Genomic DNA, 22203 nt, shown 5'->3' with positions numbered 1-22203 from the left:
GCATTAAGGGGATAACGATTGTCACCATCATACACATTGCAAGACGGATCTCAGAATGTTGCGATGTATTTGAAAGACGCGTGGCTATGATGCAGCTTGGCTTTCAAAAGGATTTTGATAAGGTAGCACACGATGTTCTTTTTTTGTATTTTAGAACATGTAAAACGTTCGCTGTGTACTCTTAGAAGCAGTTAAAAGGTCTTACGCTGAGTGTTTCGCGACCATTATATGTAAATAAGCGCGTTAGTGAAAGTTTTCAAGTTCTCTCCTCTGTCAGACAAGGGTGTCATTTATCAGCCTTGTTCGCTTTTTAACTTTAACCCTTTTGTTTAAAGCTTTTATTCAACGAAAAACTCCGCAATTTTAGGTTGTTGAACAGCGAAGATCCTTTTTTACGTTGATGATATCGCAATTTTCTGCGACGATAAGGAAAGCATAAATGAGGCGGTTAAGGATGTCTTTGATTTTTGTAAATTTTGCGGGAGTCTCACTAATTGGGACAAATATGTGGGCTTCTGGCATGGAAGTTGGTGTAGCACACCGAATGAGTTAGAAAGAATGCACTGGACTTGTTCGCCGCTTAAGTACCTTGGAGTGCCTTTTCAGCATTACAAAGATACCGCTGAGTATTGGAGAGAAGAAGTTGAGCAGGTTCGCGCTGAAACACTTAAATGGGGAGGCTTGAATCTCTCACTATTTGCTCGTTCTATTGTGTGTAACATGTTCCTTGTGGCTAAAGTGTGGTATGTTCTTCCGGCACTGTGGATGTCTCGGGCCAATACTCAAAAGTTGCATAGAGTATTCGCGGTTTTCGTGTGGGGTTCGGGATGGGAGCGAACCTGTCGCACAAACTTGTTTCGCTCCGTGAAGAGTGGGGGGCTGGGTTTGGTTCACTTGTTTCTTAGGCAGATGGCATCTCGATTTCTTTTTCTACGAGACCAGAGAGATGATGTTTGGCGGACTATGTTACAAGTTAGATTGTGTGATACGTTGACTGAAGTTGTCTCAGCGAGCAACATTAGGGGCCAGAGGGCGCGAGGTTTTTTGTTCGAAGTTATTAGGTCTTTTCAGTTTCTGAAGGTGCGCTTCTCGCTTGAGTACTTAAGCAAGGTCACAAAGAAGCGCTTGTATAAAGATCTTGTCGATAGTGTTTCTTGTACCATTCCATCTACAGTGAGGGCCACGGCCAAGTTGTGCTCAAAAGGGTTAAAAAGATGTTTGTGCATCCAGCAGTGAAATCCTTCTTTTTCCAACTTCATAGTGGGGCGCTACCCGTGAAGCCCTGGCTTCAAGAAAGGGGTATATTGGTGCCCTGGTCGCTCCATTGTTTTTTGTGCAGGTAGCCCGAAACTGTGGAACATATTTTCCTCGAAAGCTCGGACGCAGTGTTTCACTGGGATATCATGCAGAGTACTTTAAAAAGAGCCTCACAGTGTCGGCGTATGGCACCCGGTTTCTTTGTATCGAACGGGACGGCGGCGTGCCCTATGACACGATAATGATCTTGGCCCTGTATATTATGTAGAAATCGAGGATAGCCGTTCGCCATGCTGCCCAGTTCGACGCTCGCCCAGTTCGAGACTACTGTGTTGACAGTATCGTTCGCCTACGGGAAGTGTAGAGAGCGCAGAGCGAGCAGCCTGACTGACTGCCACCTCTGGACGGATTGGTCGCACTGGGGGATTTTTAACCTAATCGCGCCGGACAGTGCTTGCCGGACGCTTTTAATCGTTAACTCGTGTCCAGTACTGTATGTTTTTCTGCCAAGCCGGTAATAAAAAAACAAAGAAAAAACAACAGGTTAGCTCAGTTGGTAGAGCGCTCCTTCTGCAATAGAGAAGTCCCGGGTTCGATACCCGGACCAGGCGGATTTCTTCGGTCGCGCACCAGTCACCTAGCTGTGTTTCGAGATTTGTGTTTGTCCATTGTCCCTCCTGTTCCCCTTTCTCCAGGCATTATTTTCGACATTCTTGTCCAGCTCGCTTGAAAATTTGCATCTAATTGCATTATAATTATATTGCATGTTTTTGCACGCGTACAGTTATGCACAAATTCAATGTCAGCGCAGTAAATGTCACCTGGAGGTATTCGCTTTTTTTTTCTTTTCTCCTTAATAAATATTTAAACATCTAGTATATTTCGTGTTTATTTTATAAAATGTGACAAAACAATATAGTGCGAACATTTTAGAAAAATGGAGCATAGAAAGCGTCTATACTGCTTCCAAATTTCTGAAATCTCCTCGTTGTGTCGTGGATTCACCGTAGGGTAAAAACAAGTTCGTCCTAACATCCATAGGTGTCGCTTGGGCTTCAGAAAAAATCACATTTCTTTGCTGGGTTCATCTCAGACCCTAAAGGACAGTTGAAGGCGTCCGCGAACGGCTGAAAGTTTTTCATAAATTGATTACAGCGTTCCTGAATATCGGTTTGGCATGTGTTGTGGCAGACAGTAATAAAAAAAACCTGTTCCGGGCTGTACTGCTCCAGAAGTTTCAGACGAAAGTCTTTCTGCACTGCGACGGCTTTCTCATAAGCCGCATATGTAATATCCAGAGCAGGTAAGTGTGGAAAGACGCTGTTCTTGATATCAGGAGGAGGACAGGCCTTGCTTTTTCTTAAAGACCCGCAGAACGCCTTTTCAACGTAGGTCCGTTCCGTGTGGGACGACTTCGACGCGTTGGCGAACATATTGTGTACGTCGATGCAAACACCGTGCGGGTCAAAAGAACGGACGAGCAAGTCCGAGTACCAAAATCCAAGCCCTCCGTATAACATTGATTTTGTGCCTTTCAAGTAGTACATTGCCGGTGTTAAGATTGTCGAATGCATCAAGATGGAGTTCAGGTAATAATTATACTCAAATAAGCGGTGACTGTCCAGTTTTGAGAAAGAAGATAGCCGATACCTTGTTCTTGAAAGGTAACGTCGCATTGCGATACGGGTTTTGATCCAAAAATCGAGAAATGAATTTGCCTTGTTCGGAAATTCCTTGTACATTTCCGTGACGCTCTCCGAACTTAAACCTTTTTCGAGCCACACTTCTGTAACCACATTTTTTATTTTTAATATGATCTTTTTTCGCACGTTCTCCTCTATCCACTTCGAAGACGAAACCCTGGCAATGGATGCTTCCTCTATTTTTCCGAGCAGATTGTTCACGCTTCTCGTCGTTTCTCCTCCAATATACTTCCTGGCGAAGGTGCTCGTTAAAAGGGGGTAGTACACAGACTCCACACCTCTCGCGCACAAGTCAACTCTCTTCTGGGCCGCCTCGGCTCGGCTCCCATAGAAGCCCACCAGCGCTTCCGATATTGCAATGATGCCACCGAACTGAGCGAACCACCAGCTTATGTGGGCTATTAACTGATCGTTACTGAAGCGTTCCAAAATTCCGCTCATTCTGTCAAAGTATCTTTTATCGGTGATGTAGACCGTTACGTCCGCCTGCAGTGGAACAGCGGTTTCAAACACCTTTCTTAATCCTGTCAGCCAGTCTTGATATCTCGGCAAAGCTTTAATGGACGTCACGTAAGGCTCCCATGTTATCGGTTCTCTTTGGAGCTCGCTCACAACCTGCTCCTGCAGTTGGAAATCGTGCTTGGCTTGAAATGCGTAAAGTGAGGCATCCTTTTCTGGCGCAAGCAGGCTGAACACGAAGGTCCAGTAGATGGTGTAGGCTGTCACGCTGTAATCGGCCACACTTCGATGTTGCAGGTGCCAAATGTGCGTAAGCGCCGACGGACTGATTTGTATAGCCCTGGGACGGGAATCATATGTCGGCAAGATATGAACCCTGAACCAAAAGGGAACGAGCCAGTTGACATCGAGGTCGATAAGCACGTGAAGAGCGCTGATGTTCGCCGGTGATTTGTCGGGCCAGGACAGCCCTCTCTGAGTCATAAAGTTCCGCAAAGATGACAGCACCTCCCTTTGGTCCTCGTGTGTCCTATTCATGCACGATACGAATTCCGCTTTTGCCTTCTTGCCGGCCTCCATGACTGATGCGTTGAAGTTATCGCTTTGCAGTGCGCTGATGATTTCTTTCAACCATTTTCGGATGACGCCATCTGTTACGCTTCCTGCGGCGATGTTCTGATTATTTTCTGTCCAGGACGAACAGACAAAAGCGCTGAAGTTCTTGCAAGGATTCAAGTTGCGATTTAGCATCTGGTTGATTCTGTAGGCATAATCGAGGCAGTCTTCGGTGTCACATGCATCAGAGTGCGAGACTGAGCGTGATTGATGGAGTCTGAAGATAAGTACCATGATGATTAAAGTTAAGGCAAGCAGAGTTAAGAAAAACATAACTCTAGTAATTAGCATTTCGTGCCATGACAGTTCATTCGGTGATCTTGCCGCCGGCGGGGAGTCCACCTTTGAAATTGAAACGAGAAGAAAAACATTACTGAGTTAGCTGGCACACCTCATTACTGTGTACAACTTCGTGATTAATTAAGAAATTATTTTGTAGCCGTATTCCTTCGGGTTTACGGCCCAAATTAAGATTGCAACTAAGGACGGGTAAAGATTGTGAGTAGCATAATAGCTAAAATCTGCCGTCTAAAACTTTTTTTGAATAAACGTATTAATAATATTATAATATCTTATCGCATCAAATGACTTGGTAGGGGGGTAATGGCAAAAGGCATTTCTGCCTGACTAGGTCCCTACCCCTTTCAGCATACAGAAGTGCAAAAAGTGGCACGGTATACAGCTTTTAGCATTAGTTTCTGCTTATATATATATGCCTGTGTAAGCAAAATACGTTTGTATTTTACATTTTACATTTATATTTGTATTTGTTAAATACAGGCAAAGTACGTCAAAAGTGAAATTTGAACCACCGGACTGCAGCAAAACAACGAGATGTAGTGACTATTTGAAGAGACAAAAGAGCAGTCGTTACGAGATTGTGTACCCTCTGTTTTGCAAATCGATGGTTGCTATCGCGGGGTCCCCTTCAAAGAAATGTGCACCTTCGTGCCTGGCCTTATAGACGTCCTAGTATGACACGTTACGGCGCGTTACGAGCTACGTTGATTTTGTGATACAGTCTGGTAGAGAATATGAGAGAGAACTATACAAGGGTGGTTTCATCTCAACTGAGGCACGGATTTAGGGTCGAAATTTTAATTTTGATTAATAAAATACATGTTTTGGGAAAAACCCTTCTGTTACAGGGAGTGCAGGCTGCAAGTTCGGACGATTTTTTTTTTCTCTAATTTATGGACATTTTAAGGAGCCGAGGTGCAAACTCACCTTTCCCTCGCCTATCGGAGCTGTTATGCTTCACTCCTTCTACTTTCCACTTTTCTGGAATTGCATTCTAACTTTTTAGGGCCACTCTCAGAATAGGGATTATTTATGGTCAATCATTTTATTCTGATTATTTATCTTAACTTTTGTTTTGAATATTGTCAGTCTGTCTTTGTGACAATATTTGTCAAAGTTTAATCGATTCTTCCGTGTGACCTATTTGAGATATCACAACATATTTTGTATTTTCAAAAACCTAAGAGTATATGTTGATAACAAATTTAGCGTTGTGTATAAAAGAAAAAAAAAACGCAGTGTATTCTCGTAAACAAGACCATTTCAAAATATTGGCAAACTGGAGGTCGATTTTCTAAAATAAAAACTACCTTTTATTTGGCTGTTTTTTTTCCTCTGGCTAGCTATTTCAGTGCTTTATAATGTAATATAAATATAAAATATAATATTTCGTTTGTATCCCAGCTATAACATCTTGAATTTTGATTTTGTTTGACTGTTTTGTCAATACATCAATTTACTCGCTAAAATACACCAATTAAAAACTTGCGCCTATTATTTTTTTAATAGAAACCTGTAACACACTTATCCTCTGATAAATAATTGTAACGCGATTATCTATAGGAAATTTATTTTAGAAAATTTGTCAATATGACATTTTAGGTCAATATTTGTGAAAGTTTAACAGCTCTTCCTTGTGACCTATATGAGGTGTCCTAACCTATTTCGTATTTTTAAAAAGATTAGAGTATACTCCTTCTAGTGATAACAGATTCGATGTTGTGTGCCAAAGAGAAAGGACAGTATCTTTCGTGAAGCAAGGACTAGTTCAAACATTTCGCGAATTCGAGGGCGATTTGCAAAAAGAAGCCTACCTTTTCTTTTATCTAATTGTTTTTCTGTAGCTACCTGTTGCAGTGATTCATAAAGTATAATAAACAAAAAATGTAATAATTCGTTTGTATGGCGGCTATAGAAGCTAACATTTTGGTTTTTGTTCACTTGTCGCCTATACATGTGACTCAGAAAGATACACTAACTTATAATTAACGCCTGTGAAAGTTTTTGTAACTACCTGTAAATTTCTCTAATAAAAGAAGAAGCAAACGGCGCGAGTTATGGTAATAAAGTGACTAGGTCATAATATGTTTAATGTTTTTATTTTACTTGTAAAACCGCCCTTCTGCAGCAATATTTGGCGAAGTTCAGCAAGCTGTGCTGTGTGACCTAATCAATATATTTTTTATGAACTTTACATCACCGTAAAGCCCCAATTAAGCTCCTTTTCTTGTTTTCTTGAAAGAATTGCAATTTTTCGGGCTAAACATATAACGGGAAACATTTGGCTCAAAAACCAAAATTTAGAAAGACTTGCAAGTTTGAAGTCGATTCTTTATATAAACCCAACTTTCATTTCTTTTATTTTTTTATATACTGTTAGGTAATATATTTGTCTGTCAGGAACTACCAACAGAAATTTTAATATATTGTTTGTATGGACGCTATTACGACTCAAATTTCGTACTCTGAGAGGTTTGAGCGGGACTTCGCATAGACGCTCAACTGAGCAGAATTTCGACCTATGTAAGATTTTCTATTTAATGTTAGTACTTACCTCACTATCTGAGCTTAAGAGCCAGTGAAGCAACAATATTTATCCTTACAATATTTATTTACTTGGCACTGGCGTGATTTGCAAGTTGTGTGAGCTTCGCCCTATATATTGACGAAGAAGATACGTAACATCTAAACTCTCGGAAAACTTAATTAAAGAGGAAAAAGTCTAAGTAACTCGGCATGAATCACTGAAAAATGAAATGAAATGTAAACTTATGACTAACAAATTTGAAGCCTTACACGCTACGAAATTCTCGTTATTTTACGAAAGAGTCCGTATGTGTATAAAATAAACCGTACTTCCTAAGCGTCAGATACTAAATCCTACATAAGTATGTGACTGCATTTCTGTTTGACATAAAAAAATATGACAATTACATATCAAGTTCGGTATTTCAAACTCAAAGCGGAAAGCAAAAGGCCCCAGGGGAATTCTCTAACGATCTCAATTCACCCGTATTGGGAGCAAGTAAGTGCTGTGCCCGCACTTGTGGATACGGACTTCTAAGTAACTTTTTATAAGTACACTACTACAATTATTATTAATATTTATGGTTGGGTATTGAGGTAACTGCTAACGATAAACAGAAAACCTTACCTAGGCGAAAATTCTGCTCAGCAGAGCGCCTGTGCGAAGTCCCGTTCAAAACGCACATAGCACGAGATTCGACTCTTAATTGCCGCCATGCAAACAATATATTACAATTTCTGTTCGTAGTTTTTGATGGACTGCTATATTAACGAACTGTGAATAAAAAAATAAAAAAAATTAAAAGGTGGGGTTTTCTAGAAAATTTAATTCAAACTTGCTTATTTTTCGAAATATTCGTTTTTCAGGCACATGTCACGCATTATATATTCAGAGCAAAATATTCAAATTATACTCAAACGAAGTAGCTTAATTGGAGCTTTACGGTGATGTAAATATCATAAAATATGTTGATTAGGTCACACAGCACAGCGCGCTGAACTTCGCCAAATATGTTTTCAGAGAGGCGGTTTGACAATTAAAAAAAATAAAAAATAAAGTGTCTTATGAACTAGACGCTTAAGTAGCATTAAAAAGCATGTCTCGACAGTGTTCCCAAAACGTTGTATTGATGTAGCATAAAAAGTGGGGGAAAGGGGTGGTGTGGAAGATGGCACCCCCGATAAGCTGGAAAAACGTCAGTCTCCACCTTGGCCGCTTCACCGGTCTATAACTTGAGCGCAAAATATTCTACGAATTTGCCGTTTTCTTCTTCTTTTGTTATAGGAATTTCCCCAGTGAGATGAAATCACCCATATATATATATATATATATATATATGCGTGTGTGTGTATGTGTGTGTGTGTGTGTGTGTGTGTGTGTGTGTATGTGTGTCTGTGTGTGCGTGCGTGTGATTTTGGGTAATTAGCTTTTTAATATTGTCTTTAAGGGCCCGATTTTAATTAGAAAATTGCTCAGCATCATCGAAAAACACTACATCAACAAATTGCAGAACGATAGCAGGCACGCGCTGTATTTTACGGCTTTCTGAAAAACCGCACAACTTAGACGGGTTTTTAAGTTTCGCTTTTCAAGCGGAGCTCGTCTTGGCCCGACGGTACCGCGCCCCGCGGGGAAATAGTGCCACCAACCTCTGATGCGTTGCGCGAGGAGAGCGCAGCAGAGGTTGGTTGTATTATTTCCCGACGGGGCGCGGTACCGTCGGGGCCAAGGAGGTTATATTAAGACTTCTGGGTAGCTAAACTCGTGGAGCAAAACATTCTTCGCTTTTTGACGTAGCGGGGGGAGTGACCAAAAGAACGCCGCAAAGTTTCCTCCTCCCTGCGCGCGCTCAACTTCGCAACTTTTGACGAAAAATCCCCCGCGATCCCTAGGCGGTGCACGAGAGCACGAGACAGCGCGGAGAGGCGAGCGTTCACGCCGCTCGCAGTACGTTGTCTTTGAGCTCTCTAGCGCCGACAATCCCGTCATGCCTCGCCCAGGCGAGGAGCGAGAGCAGACGACGAGAGTTCGTCTGCTGCGATGCGGCATTCGCAGAGCGGAACTGAAAAAAAAAAAAAAAAATGTTGGTTTTCTGCTTGAAATCGCGTTCCGCGGGCCACAAACTCAAACACGAGCTTGAATTGTTAGCGTCTGATATTTCACAAAGGGAAGAATCGACGGCCCGTGTTTTATTTGCAAAATTTGAGTCTTCTGTAGCCGTACAGACGCTGAAACCTACCAGTGTGTAATGAAAGGCCCAGGACAACCACAGAGGCCGCGAGATCTAGCATCATTTGTGTATGGGTGAAAAGTGGAACATTTTTCGACAAACTCCCACAGTAGAAACCTGTGACGCATTCACTCAGCGTCCGGGAAGGCTAAACATGGAGACGTTGCCCTAGACTCAAGCGAAGTCATTTTTGAACGGCAGCTATCTTGCCCCGCCATATTTTGTTTTGAGAAAGATCTCGGTTCTCAATGCCCTCACCAGGGAAATAAAAAGTCTTACAAAACGTATGGCTAGATGTTTCAAAGAACTAGATTTAAGCCGTATCCTTTCAGTGGTTCACCAATAATACTATGCTTAAAACGAAGCAAGCTCTTGCGCGTACAGTGCCATCAGTTTTCTCAAGTGTATGCTGTTTTGCATTCCGCTGGTTTCGGAAACTTACGCCGTCTGTAGATATCTCTGACAGCCAAGTTGCTTAATTGGAAGTCATCGCAAATGTAAGTTCCACGTTGCAGGCAACCAACGTTTATAGATAAACGATGGCAGCGACTGCACTCTCGCATTCCCACCCATCACGTCGAACAAAAAGGCGCTAGTTTTGGTTTGAGGTCGGTACTTTTCTACAACATCTATGGCGACAGCATCAGTCTGCACTCGGTGCATTCGGCAAGTTCGTTCGGGGCCTGTTCTCCGTGCAGCACTTCGCGGTTTTAATGCATTAGAACTCTCAGAGTGCAATTCTGGATCGCTAATCGGTAGCCCGTCACTGGCCTCACCGGCGGCCATTGCTTGACGACAGGCAATACGCCGCGTCCTGTCTAGTTTTCCCTTCGTTTTCGTCCGTGATGTATTGGCCTATTACACCATGAGGCAATCAATACACGCATGTCTAAAGGCCCGTTCACACTCTTGCGACCGAGTACGACTGAGAGAGACGAGATCTCTTAAAACTTCTTAAATTTTTTTAGAATGAGGGAACACACTGGCATTGTGGCGACATCTATGCGGTGACCCTGGAACTGCATTTCACAAGAGCGAAGGTTTTGCGGGATTTCCGAGGTCAAATGTGCGTAATACCCATAGAAAGGCTCGTTTATAACATTGACAAAAGTTTTTCGAGCCAAGAAAGAAAGGATAATGCGCGAGAAATAAAAAAAAAAATATGCCGAAACGCCGAGTTTACACTGCATCCCAATAGATGGCGCCAGTGTGTTCTCTGGTTTAAGAAGTTTTAAGGAACCCAGGTTTAAGAAGTCGCAAGAGTGTGAACGGACCTTAAGGGAGAAACTCGCAAAAATTGGAAGCTTGTACGCGGTGCTCGAGGGCGAGCATTTTATGACGTGCTGCGATGATTATATCGGGTGTTTGGAGATCAAATCGACATTCGTCAAGCGTTTGAACATCGATTAAAACGAAAATCGGCCGGAGCACCATTGACTTTTCCGACGTCGCTTGCTTCGGTTGCTAAATAAATGGCACGTTCAGCGACTGAACGGCACGCTCCGAGTTTCAGTTTGTCACACGGAAGCCCTCTCAGCAGTTCAAAGAAAAAGCTGTCACCATGAAGCACTATGTCCAAGCGGTTAGAACGATGCGAATGTCCACAGTAAAGGCCTTCTAACTTATCGTTTGCTGAGCTTTGATGACTCCAAAATCACGTATGACTCCTCAATAACCCTCGGTAGCCCTTGTCTAATTAAACACATCACAGTTAACGCCCCAGAAAGTCGCTCTCGACTTTCAACCACACAACATTTAGTTAAACAAGATTGGTATTGTAACGCGTTTAATATTCTTGCCGATTATATTAACTGTTATTTGCGGAAACACTGATAGAAGTTTCATAGTAGAGAACAACCAAATAAAATTGAGTTTTCCCGTTTCTCTTATAGCCTGCATAAGATCGTGTCAAGCGACGACTGCCGGTGGTGCCGCTCGACCCCTGCAATACAGGCCTCTATCCGCGATCTAGCCTCCTAAGAAATCAGTGGTGCCAGTACTATTAGACATAAATCGTTTATTTGCATCGGTGCACCCATACCTGCCAGAGGTCGGGACGAGGCGGAAAATCGTACATCCGGCCTATATTGAAGCTGGTTTTCGGCCGAAATTGCCTCGGCACTCGCCAAGAAGCAACGTGCTGTTTCGGAGACTCGTTTGTGTAATTTATTTGTTCAGTCATATTACAGTGAAACCCGTTTAGAACGAACCCATGTACAGCGATTTATTGTCGATATCGAACTAACGAAAAATTTAAATAAAAATGCATGTAAGAAGTATGTTCCATATCGACCAACACATCGGCTATATCGAACTTTTTCCCCCTGGGAAGGCTTCCAAAAACGCGCAAAAAATCGTCTTCTAGCGTGTCCCTTCCCCCAAAAAAGAAGTAGGAAAGAAAAAATATCATGAAAGCGCAAGTTGCGAACGAAATTGGGCGAAGAGAAACAATTCAGAAAGGAAGAAAGTTAGAAAAAAAAAACACTCCGCACGCACGCGCAGAAAAAACAATTTCATCCCAAAGCGTTTGCCCACGAAGAGAAGTGATTCAAAAAGGCAGATAAATTAAAAAAAAAAAACTCTGCACGCATGCAAAAAAAAAAAAAAAAACTATATATATAGCGCGTTCTAAGGCGGGAGTGAGGAGATGAGAGAGAAAGAGAAGCTTTCGCCTTACAAAGAACTCATCGTGGAAGTTCGTTGTGAATGTTTTTGTTATATCGGAACTACTTGCTATATCGAACTGATCGTAGCGTTTCCTTCGCTATAAATGGGTTTGACTGTATTGGGTCCCGGGCCACTGTGTACACCCCAAAAAAGAAATGTACTGTGGTAATTACGCCTTGTCTAGAAGCAGGCACGTAGCCAGAATTTTGTTTAAAAAGGGGGGGGGGGGGGGGGGGGGGCGAGATGAGGCCCAAGCAAAATGGAAGATTTCGGGGGGAAGGGAACGGGCCTTATGCCCCCCCCCCCCCCCCCCCCCTGGCCACGTGCCTGACGAGAAGGGGTATTGTAGTTTTACATATTGTCACGGGTGGTGACTAATAAACAAGAAATAAACAGAAATAAATAAACGTTTAATGTGGCGAACTTGTGCCAAAAATAAAGAAGGAAACAGAAGAAAGCAGAAGAAAGCAGAGCGTCGCGGGCGTCGAAGTCGGCGTGTCAACAGAGTCGAACGCAGGGCGAAAACTGATTCGGCAAGGTCGCGGGCGGCCTCTTATCAAGAGTGAGTCACTATCTCGAAGATTCGGCGGAGAAGGTTCGAGTGTAGCGCGCTCGGGGCGAGAATGAACACACTTTCTAGAACAAGAAAGCAGGAATAAAGGATGGAAGTTTCGCCCGGAACAAGAATAAACGAGAACGTTCTAGAACTCCGTGACCGAGCGTTGATTTCCCGGCACAGCCCGCGGCAATATTTATAAAAATGTGTAGTGCATTATCACGTTTTAAAAAACGTGTTTAAAAAATCACAAATTTTTAAAGGTGTGAGGTTTACATTTTTTATAAGGTCTATTGCTACACTTATTAGGGTGTTAGTTATTGGACACCCCACTTAAATGTATAGCCTGGCGAGAAGGGGTATTGTAGTTTTATATCTTTATAAAAAGGTGTAGTGCATTATCACACGTTTTAAGAAACGTGTTTACAAAATCACACATTTTTAAAGGTGTGAGGTTTACGTTTCTTTCATAAGGTCCATCGCTACACTTATTAGGGTATTAGTTATGGGACACCTTACTTACATGTATAAAGGTGTGAAAATGTTTAACGTGTATATACCTCTAACGGAAGAAAATCTCTTTCATGTGATTACATCGCGTGCCCATGAAACGATCTGTAGATGACACGTCGTTCGATGAACCGATTTGACCGCCAATGAGTGACGACGGCCAGTAGAATTTCGGGGAAAGAATTCTGCCGGATGCCGGGAGACTTGACCGTATACCCAAGAATCACCCCGGTTCTTGTTTGTTTCCCAACATTCTGAATTGTATACCAGCTTATTAGTACCTCTTCGGATATTACAGAAAAACAAACAAACAAACAAAAAAACGATGGCAGCCGCAAAAACTCTGACAGCCCGGCTTACAGTCATGTAGGAGACTGACAGGTGCTCGTCAGTCACCACCATGCCTTGAAAACTACCGGTTGCGAAGAACCGGAGCGCGCAGAGAACTTGTTGTTCCACGGCCATCATAGACACGATTGTCCGCCGCCTCAAAGTTCGGGCGCCGAACGAAGCTCGTCGCAGAGTCAACGCACAACGGCTTTCGATAGCAGGTACTGTCGTCGAAAGTCGTCGTTGGGGAGTTGAAAGGCGTCCCCGGTGGTCTCGGTAGCGACGCCGACGGTGGCGGAAGATAAGCTCGGCCGCAGCGTACGGCACTGCCATGCTGACAAAGTTTAACTTCGCCTCGATCCGAAGCGAACATCTCGAGCTCAAACCGCGGCTCTCGCAAAGTTTGGAAACGTCACTTTGACGTCAGTGACAACTTCGACAAACGAGGTTTCTTTTTAACAGAAACTTTGGAGGGATTTGGAGCGTCAGCCGGTCGCCTAGGGACAATCTGGAAAGCATTAATTTTAGCTTGGCGTAGGGATGTAGGAACAAATGGTCGCTACGTCATCGGCGAGGCCGTTCAATCAGCGGGCTCCTCGCTCCCCTCACGCGCTGCACGCGCGCCTCGATGAACTTTGCAACATTCTGCCTCTCTCAAAGAAATGAGCCTTCGAATGATTGACACCTCGCTCGGCGTGACGTCAGCGTCGCGAGAGTCCAATTAGCGCGTTCCGCAAACTTCGGGCACAAAGTTGCGCTCCACGAGTTTAGCTACCCGAGTGGCGGTCTCCCGCACTCTCCCATGCGACCGTGGGAAGCGAGTTTTCCCGGTCGGCGGCCATCTTACTAAAGGTGAAACGAAACGGCGCTCGAAGCGGCAGTAGCAGTGCGCCGTTGCTTTTGGAGATGCATATTGAAATAAAAACAAAACTGACTTTTTTTAATTTGTTTTAGAGGGCTCAAAAGCAGCTCAAAAGGTAGAAAGCCGATCCTCTTTCTACCTTTAGTGAGATGGCGGCTGTCGCCGTTTTTGGAAGCAGCTCCGTAGCGCCACCGCCACTCCAGAAGTCCTAAATATAACCTCCTCGGTCGGGGCGAAAGTAACGTTGGTCGGGGCCAAGATGCGCTCCGATAGAAACGGAAACTTAAAAACGCGCCGAATTTGTGCGGTTTTTCAGAAAGCCGTAATATTCTGCCCGTGACTTCTATCGTTCTGGAATTTGTTGATTACACCTTAAAACGACACAAGCCTTTTTTTGTTGCGACGCGTAGTTTTCGCAGTATATAATTTGTCCACCTTTAGTAAAACACCCTATATATATATATATATATATATATATGGGTGGTTTCATCTCAAAACGTGCAGGCAAAGAGGGTCGAATTTTTAATTTCGATGAAAAAAATATATGTTATGGCGCCGTTTCTAAAACCGCAGTCACCACAAACCGCAAGTTTGTCGGATTTTTTGTTCTCGACTTATGAATTTTTAAAGAGGCCGCGGCGAAAAGCAGTGTTTTTCACACTCGCCGTGGGTCGGATGTTTCGCTTGATCTCCCGCCATGGATTTTTAGTCCACATTATATTATATTTTTTAAAGCACTCTGTGGGCACATTTAAAAGGCTCCAATACCATGAAATAATTTTAGGCGTTTTGCTTTTTTTCTGTAAAAATGTCAAAAACGCCTCCTCGGTCAATTGTTGACGAACTTTGACAATTAATTACTGGCGATCTACTTGGGTTACACCGATTTTTTTTATGTCCACGGAGAGCCCAAAACACGCTCTTTATATTTATTATAAAATGACTCGGCTGTATAAAATAACCTTTGCGGTACGTTTACGTTAATATTATGCAAAAACCACAAAGTACCATTTTTGAAATCGATTTTCTCAAAAAACCCATTTTTTATTTTTTTTATTTTTTGTTCAAATGTAGATATGATAGTTGTCTACCCGAAAATCAACCCTAGAAAGTGTATATTTTGTTTGTATGTTTTATATTTAGGCCTCAATATTGGAAAAAAACGTCTTTGTTTTGCAAGACCTAAGTCAGACATTGCGACCCATGCGTCTCTATGAATTGTGAAGAAGTTTTCTTGAATTTTCTTCTGCATTTTGTAATCAATTATAAACGAATTTTGTGGTATTGAATATTTATGTATGTTTTGATAAGAGCGGGAACCACGAGATACATATCTAACCAAATCAGCAGGCCTAGTAGACTTTCAATAACCAAAAGGCACAGACGCTGTATTGTTTCGATTTATAAACATTTCACAGTAAACTAGCACGACTAGCTATTAGCTGTCATATTACTAAGACAAAGAAAGTCACCACATCCGTCGATATGTTATATACAATTCTTTCCGAAACCAAACACTGGGGGTTTGTTCACAGCACATCGCACAGGTCACCAGGGAATGTCCTTTCACTTCCGTAATACACAAAAGTGGTGACACAGAAACGGTCCGAAACACGCAGAGAGTGAGAGGGGTAGGAAATAAAAATAAATAAATAGGAATTAAATTGCCCAACTGCGATCTTAACGAAAATTGCGTTTAAAAAAAATAAAGTATTTAGTTTCGAGTGGTGGCAAGGCGATAGGTCCACGCCTGGTGGAGAGTCAGACAAAGAAGTCGACGGCACGTAAAGGTAAAACAAACAAAAAAATCAATAATTTAATAAAGACGGGAAAACTCAGCCGCACGTGGCAAGAACATAAACCAACTCCTCCGGGCATTCCTTAAAGGGACGCCACCAAATGCGTGCGAACACGCTCTCTACATCACCGCCTAGGCCGCTACGCCATGACAAAATAGACCTAACAACTGAACAGTGCTAACAAACAGTTAGTAAGAAAACATTGAAAAAAAAAAAACGTTCAAAAACGCACCCGAGAAACTAAGTTCAGCGGGGCGAAGAAACACACACGAGTCGGTCCCACGACACTGAAGTCTGGCAGGATGACGGCGTCCAGATGATGATCGAATCTGTTTTTCCCTCTATTACGCACATCCACGACGGCTGTGAGGAACAGTGGCTGTGCGAAAGAAAGTGAAGAATAGATTCGAGCAGGCGATGCGCGAGAAGGTAACCGAGACTATGCCTGAAGCTTCATCTCGGGAGAGGAGCTTTCGAGGTAGTTTCTGCAGTTACTCAAACTTTCTCTTTCCCCTTCCCTTTTTCAAAGGAACACGTCAGCCGGCGCTGACTTCTCATCTCGGGAGAAGCCCACTCTTCACAAACGGTTATAGTTGACAAGGAGGCTGACTTCGACCCAACTAGTCTCCGGGCAAAATACAAACACAAGTATATTTACCAACACGCTCGTTTTAATGTCAGTCTCCGGGCTTTGCTGTTTCCAAAAACGATAGCCCTTTATAAGTACAGAATGAGCGGGTTGGTGGGGAAAATTAAACTTAAACAGCCCCTTCTCGTTTTCTTCCTCAAGTTTAATAGATAACCTTTCGGTGCTATCGGATCTCCCCGGAGAGAGAGAGAGAGCACGGCCGTTTCAAGGTAAGGATAGGGCGCTCGAAGGTGGGGCAAACAGGCGGTATCGTTTATCGTTTCACGCATGCACAGATGGCTGGTTTCAAATTTCCCCACATCCCTAACGAAACCGGCCCATCTTCGTGTGTGCGTCTGTGGGATTTCTGTCCCGCGCCGCCGGTTTTAGCGCGCACGCGGCGTTGTTTTGGCTGGCAGAACAGTTGTTGACCGTCGATATTGTAAGGCGGTGGTGTCCTGATCCTTTCAGGCAACGATTCCTTTGCTTTCCCTTGTGCAATACTCTGACTGACTCCTCCTGGGTGGCTGTCACTGTTCGCCGCGTCAACGACACAATCGTACCATTTCACTCCTCGTGACACAGGGTGCGCTGCTCGCTTTACCGTCACGGGCCGTCTTATCTAACACAACGAGCGCGAAAGGTCGTGGTCATCTGCTGGCTCCGAAAGGGCGGGACGTTCATGCAGGCCAATGAGGGCTCGGCTCCGAATCAATACGACGTCTGCCGACTCCTACACGTTAAAAATTTACGACACCTGCTGGTCTGTTAAGAAGTGTTGCTTTCTCTTTTTGGAACTCCTCCGATGTAGCTTGCCGCCTATAATAAAATTTAAATAATCAATAGATATAACAGGGTGGAAATACTGTATATTATTTTTATGTGGGAACGTTGAAAAAAAATAAAAAAAACTATTTCCAAGCTTGTGAAGACGCGCAATTCGTAAGTCCATTTCGTGCCGTAAAAACACGTTTTTGTACGATATTGATGCTTAAATATAAAACATACAAACAAAATATACACTTTCTGGACTTGATTTTCGCGTAGAAAACTATCACATCTACATTTTAACAAAAAATAAAAAAAATAAAAAATGGGTTTTTTGAGAAAATCAATTTCAAAAATGGTACTTTTTGGTTTTCACATAACATTAACGTAAACGTACCGGAAAGAATATTTTATACAGCCAAGTCATTTTATTATACATATAAAGAACGTGTTTTGGGCTCTCCGTGGACATAAAAAGTATTGATGTAACCCAAGTAGATCGCCAGTAATTAATTGTCAAAGTTCGTCAACAATTGACCGAGGGGGCGTTTTTGACATTTTTACAGAAAAAAAGCAAAACGCCTAAAATTATTTTATGGTATTGGAGCCTTTTAAATGTGTCCACAGAGTGCTTTAAAAAAGATAATATAATGTGGACTGAAAATCCACGGCGGGAGATCAAGCGAAACATCCGACCCACGACGGGTGTGAAAAACACTGCTTTTCGCCGCGGCCTCTTTAAAAATTCATAAGTCGCGAACAAAAAATCCGACGAACTTGCGGTCTGCGGCGACTGCGTTTTTAAAAACGGCGCCATACCATATATTTTTTTCATCGAAATTAAAAATTCGACCCTTTTTGCCTGCACGATTTGAGATATATATATATATCTCAAATCAAACCATATATATATATATATATATACATAAGTGTTTTCATCTTAAATCGGGCAGGCTAAAACGGTCTAATTTTTAATTTTTAATTTTTAATTTCTCAAATGAAGGTGGGCGCAAACCGCATGTTCCCCAGATTTTTTTCTCTCGAGTTACGAGGCATAGAAGCCGGAGTGGCAGAAACAACTGTATTTGCCTGCCGTCGCAGTTCGCGTGTTTGACACCCTCTGCTGGCGCTAGTGTTTTTCCTACACCCTTTTAAATTTTCCCCCTCATTTAATAAGTATTATAAAGATACATTGATGTATTCAATTATTCTTAGAAATTCGATTGTTTTCTAAAACAAAATGTCAAACTCGTAACTCCGGTCGCTTTCTGGTCAAATTTGACAGATCATTACTTTGTCTGTACTTAATGTAAAGCTTCTTACGAAGCGTAGAAACCGCAGTGGCAGAAACTAGTGTTTTTGCCCGCCGTCGCAGGTCGTGTGTTTGACACCCTCTGCTGGCGCTAGTGTTTTTCCTACACCCATTTAACTTTTCCCCCTTATTTAATAGGTACTAAAAGATACCCTGACGTATTCAAATATTTCTAATAATTTGATTATTTTCTAAAAAGTATGTCAAACTCGTCATTCAGGTCGATTTTTGGTCAAATTTGACAGGTCATTACTTTGTCTGTACTTAAGGTGCATTTTCTTTCTTTGGCTCTATAGAAAGCCTTAAGCGTGCCTAGTATCGATATAGTAATATCATTATGATCTGCCCAGTAGCCGCTCCGCTACCTTAACGGAAACGTTGTGAAAAATAACAAATGTTCACACGTTTCACATGATTGCGGCCCAAATAGAGGACATACAACCAAACTATTACATTTCTAGATTTATTTTTCTTGTAGTAGACTAATGGATGTAGAAAAAGCTTTAAAAAAATCTAAAAAATGTGGTTTTTGAAAAAATCGACCTCAAACTTTCAACATTTGTTATTTCTTAAAACGTTTACGTGAAGGTAGCGGAGCGGCTAGTCAACAGATCATAATGATATTATTATATCTATAACGGGCTCGCTTTGGGCTTTCTGTAGAGCCAAAGAAAGAAAATTTACCTTAGGTACAGACAAAATAATGGCCTGTGATATTTGACCAAAAAGCGACTGGAGTGACGAGTTTGACATTTTTTTTTTAGAAAACAATTAAATTATTAGAAATGTGTGAATACGTCAAGGTATGTTTATAGTACCTATTAAATGAGGGAAAAAAGTTAAAAAGGTGTAAAAAAACAGTAGCGTTAACAGAAACTGTAAAACACGTGACCTGCGACGGCAGGAAACAACACTAGTTTCTGCCACTGCGGCATCCAGGCTATGTAACTCGAGAACACAAAATGCGGGGAACATGCGGTTTGCGCCCTCCTTCATTTGAGAAATGCCCCTAAAACATATATTTTTTTCGTCAAAATTAAAAATTAGACCCTTTTAGCCTGCCCGATTTTAAATGAAAACACCCATTACATATATTTTTTAGGGTAGGCCAGGGAGGACGAAAAGGGAAAGATGGGAGCCCCATAATGCAACACGCGCGGTGTTTGTTTTAATGTAAAATTTTTTGGCTCTCTGCTCCGGGTTGAGTGAAGCCTCATCTCGTGAGCAAGAAGCCTGTGACGCGACAGGACGTTACAGTTTCTCCGTTAAGTTTAGCTGGGAAACTGGCGCCAGCTGACCTCAACACCAATTCAGCTTCCACGCTAAATTTAGCAGAGAAAATGATGTCACATGACTTACACGCAGAGTCTGTTTCCCCACAAAATTTAGCGGAAACACTAACGCAACAAGAGCTCAACACCGATTCAATTCCCCGCTAAATTTCGAGGGGAAACTGAATTAGCGTAGAGGTCATGTGATGTCAGTTTCGCCGCTAAATTTAGGGAAAAAGTGAATGCGCAGTGTTCCCTTATGGTACATCAGAGACCTACACACCAATTCAGTTTCTTCGGTAAATGTAGCTTTGAGTCGAATTCGTGTATAGGTCTATGACGTCAAATAAGTCTCTCCCTCTCCTGTAATAGCGCTCGAGAGAAGGCTGACAGTATTGATAAATAAATAATAAATAAATAATGCAACGCGCGCGCTGTTGAGCCGACGGCGACGGCGACGCCGACACCGCTAGACCTGGAAACGGACGCCCTAAGAGCTGCGCTCTAGAATCTTGCCAGGGTCAACGGTGGGGGGCGACTCAGACGCCCGAGTCGAGCGGCGGGATGCGTTTCGCGCACGTATTTATAGATGGCGCTAACTACTTATCCCGGCTAGAGTAACCGTATTGGCCACGAGAAGTTTGCGTGGCGCCCCCTTACGGCGAACACGGGTAACGTCACGGCGAATATATAAGTTTCTCCTGTCTTGCCTCGCTCGCCCTGCGGAGGCTATTACGATGTTAGCTGTCGGCGTGCTCGTTTGTATTTAATTCTGTTTGAGCGCGTTTTTTGTAGGAAGTGTATATTTTCATATGTGGATTTATCGAGGTATAGTTTGTAGCTGCAGGCGAAAATGCAACCAACATTTCAGGCATAGTTCACAGGGCAGGCAACGGATGAAGCGCAGCTTGTATATGAAAAGGAAGAAATACTGCCACAATTGCAAGAGCATAGCGATAGATTTACATCTAACACAATCAACGCTGCTGATGGTCTGAATGAATCGGCAGATTATGTATAATATTTCGCGTTTTTTTTTTTATTTTGTATCTCTGTTTTTAAACAAAAACGCCGAAGCAGAAAGCTGCATGCTGCTCGAGCAGCATGTTAAATATAGTCTGGGCCATGGAGAGAGACTCACAGGTGAGACAGCCCGAGTACAGGGACAAAATAAAGAAGGAAGGAACACTGCCGTATGGGAGAGCGCCTTTAGAGCGCGCGACACGAGGGCGCTGCGACAGTAGCGCGCTTCACACTAGAGCGCACGACACGAGAGCGCATGACCAGTTAGAGCGCACGACACGAGAGCGCACCCTATTTGAGCAAACACCGAAAACTGTGTGATGTACCCGCGGCTCCACAGATAGAACAAAATTGTGCGACTCATTGGATTGAAGCATTGGTGAATTTTAAATCATTAAGTATGCTTTTAATAAAAATAGAAAGGGTACGACTCTTTCTAACCAATTGTTTACTGAGATTGGAGAGAAAAGGGGGCAGGGGTGTGGGCTGAGGCACATTGGTACTGGGAAAGGTTGCAGTTGAGTGTATCAGCGAGTTTAAGATTTCTTCACAGTGCTCCGGTGCGCCTCTCGGATATTCTATAAATAGTTCACTTTTTGCAATATTTTGTCTATTCTTGACACGTATTTGGGCTCCGATTTATTTGGTGGCTATTTAGACACCCCTCGCATAAGCTTAAATGGTATTCTGACGTCGATGTCCGTAATGAAGAAAGATCACCTCTAAGAAGTATCTGTAAAAAACTAATCGAAGGAAAGCTCAGCGCAATTTTATCGCATGCAGATCTTTCCAACCTTTTAACGGATACAGGAAAACTTCCCCGGAAAATCTGTTATATACAAAATCGAAAGACTATTGAAGCGTTCATTAGTTCTTTGATTTGGAAAGTTTAAAAAATTAGAGAAAAACATTTCAGCTGACCTTGGCTAGGTCACCGGCGATTTGTTTCTTCTGCAAAAATGCACGCTACAGATATTCTTTTTTTTCTGTTAGCGTTTTATAACACATTTTTGTTTGTCACATGCAAACATTTCGTCGACTCATTTCGCAATGTCATTGCTAAATTCCGCGGCATATATCCCTGCCAATGGTACATAAAACACGCGATTCCCGAAGAAGTGGTCGGTCCGGTCGGGCCACTCGCGCTGGACTGGTTCTGCGCTCTCGCGACGGGCGCTCTAAAGGTCTATTCACACGATGCACCTTGTTGGCGAATCTTGTCGCGAAACTAGGTTTCGGGAAACAGATTCCCCGTCTGAACGCGACCGAAAAAGTGGCGCGCCTTCGAAATAAGTGGCGCGTGGTCCTCGCTTCTGGAGCAATTTTTCGCTGCAACCTCACCGAGTCCTGTCAATCACCCGAAGGAGAAACGCGGACGCCGCCAAT

The 22203-nt window shown here is 42.9% G+C and overlaps 1 protein-coding gene across 1 annotated transcript; it reads right to left on the bottom strand.

The window, feature by feature from the left end:
• Nucleotides 1-2312: 2312 nt before the first annotated feature.
• On the bottom strand, nt 2313-4268 carry LOC120846300 (neprilysin-like). The gene has a single exon (XM_040218021.1). It carries the CDS (start codon nt 4266-4268, stop codon nt 2313-2315), a length of 1956 nt encoding a protein of 651 aa, XP_040073955.1.
• Nucleotides 4269-22203: the final 17935 nt, after the last annotated feature.

This window comes from Ixodes scapularis, unplaced genomic scaffold (assembly GCF_016920785.2).
Source record: "Ixodes scapularis isolate PalLabHiFi unplaced genomic scaffold, ASM1692078v2 ptg000191l_1___fragment_2___debris__unscaffolded, whole genome shotgun sequence".
In the NCBI taxonomy this organism is placed as follows: Eukaryota; Metazoa; Arthropoda; class Arachnida; order Ixodida; family Ixodidae; genus Ixodes; species Ixodes scapularis.
Note: the sequence above shows the minus strand (reverse complement) of the source record. Positions and strands in the feature narration are given on the sequence as shown.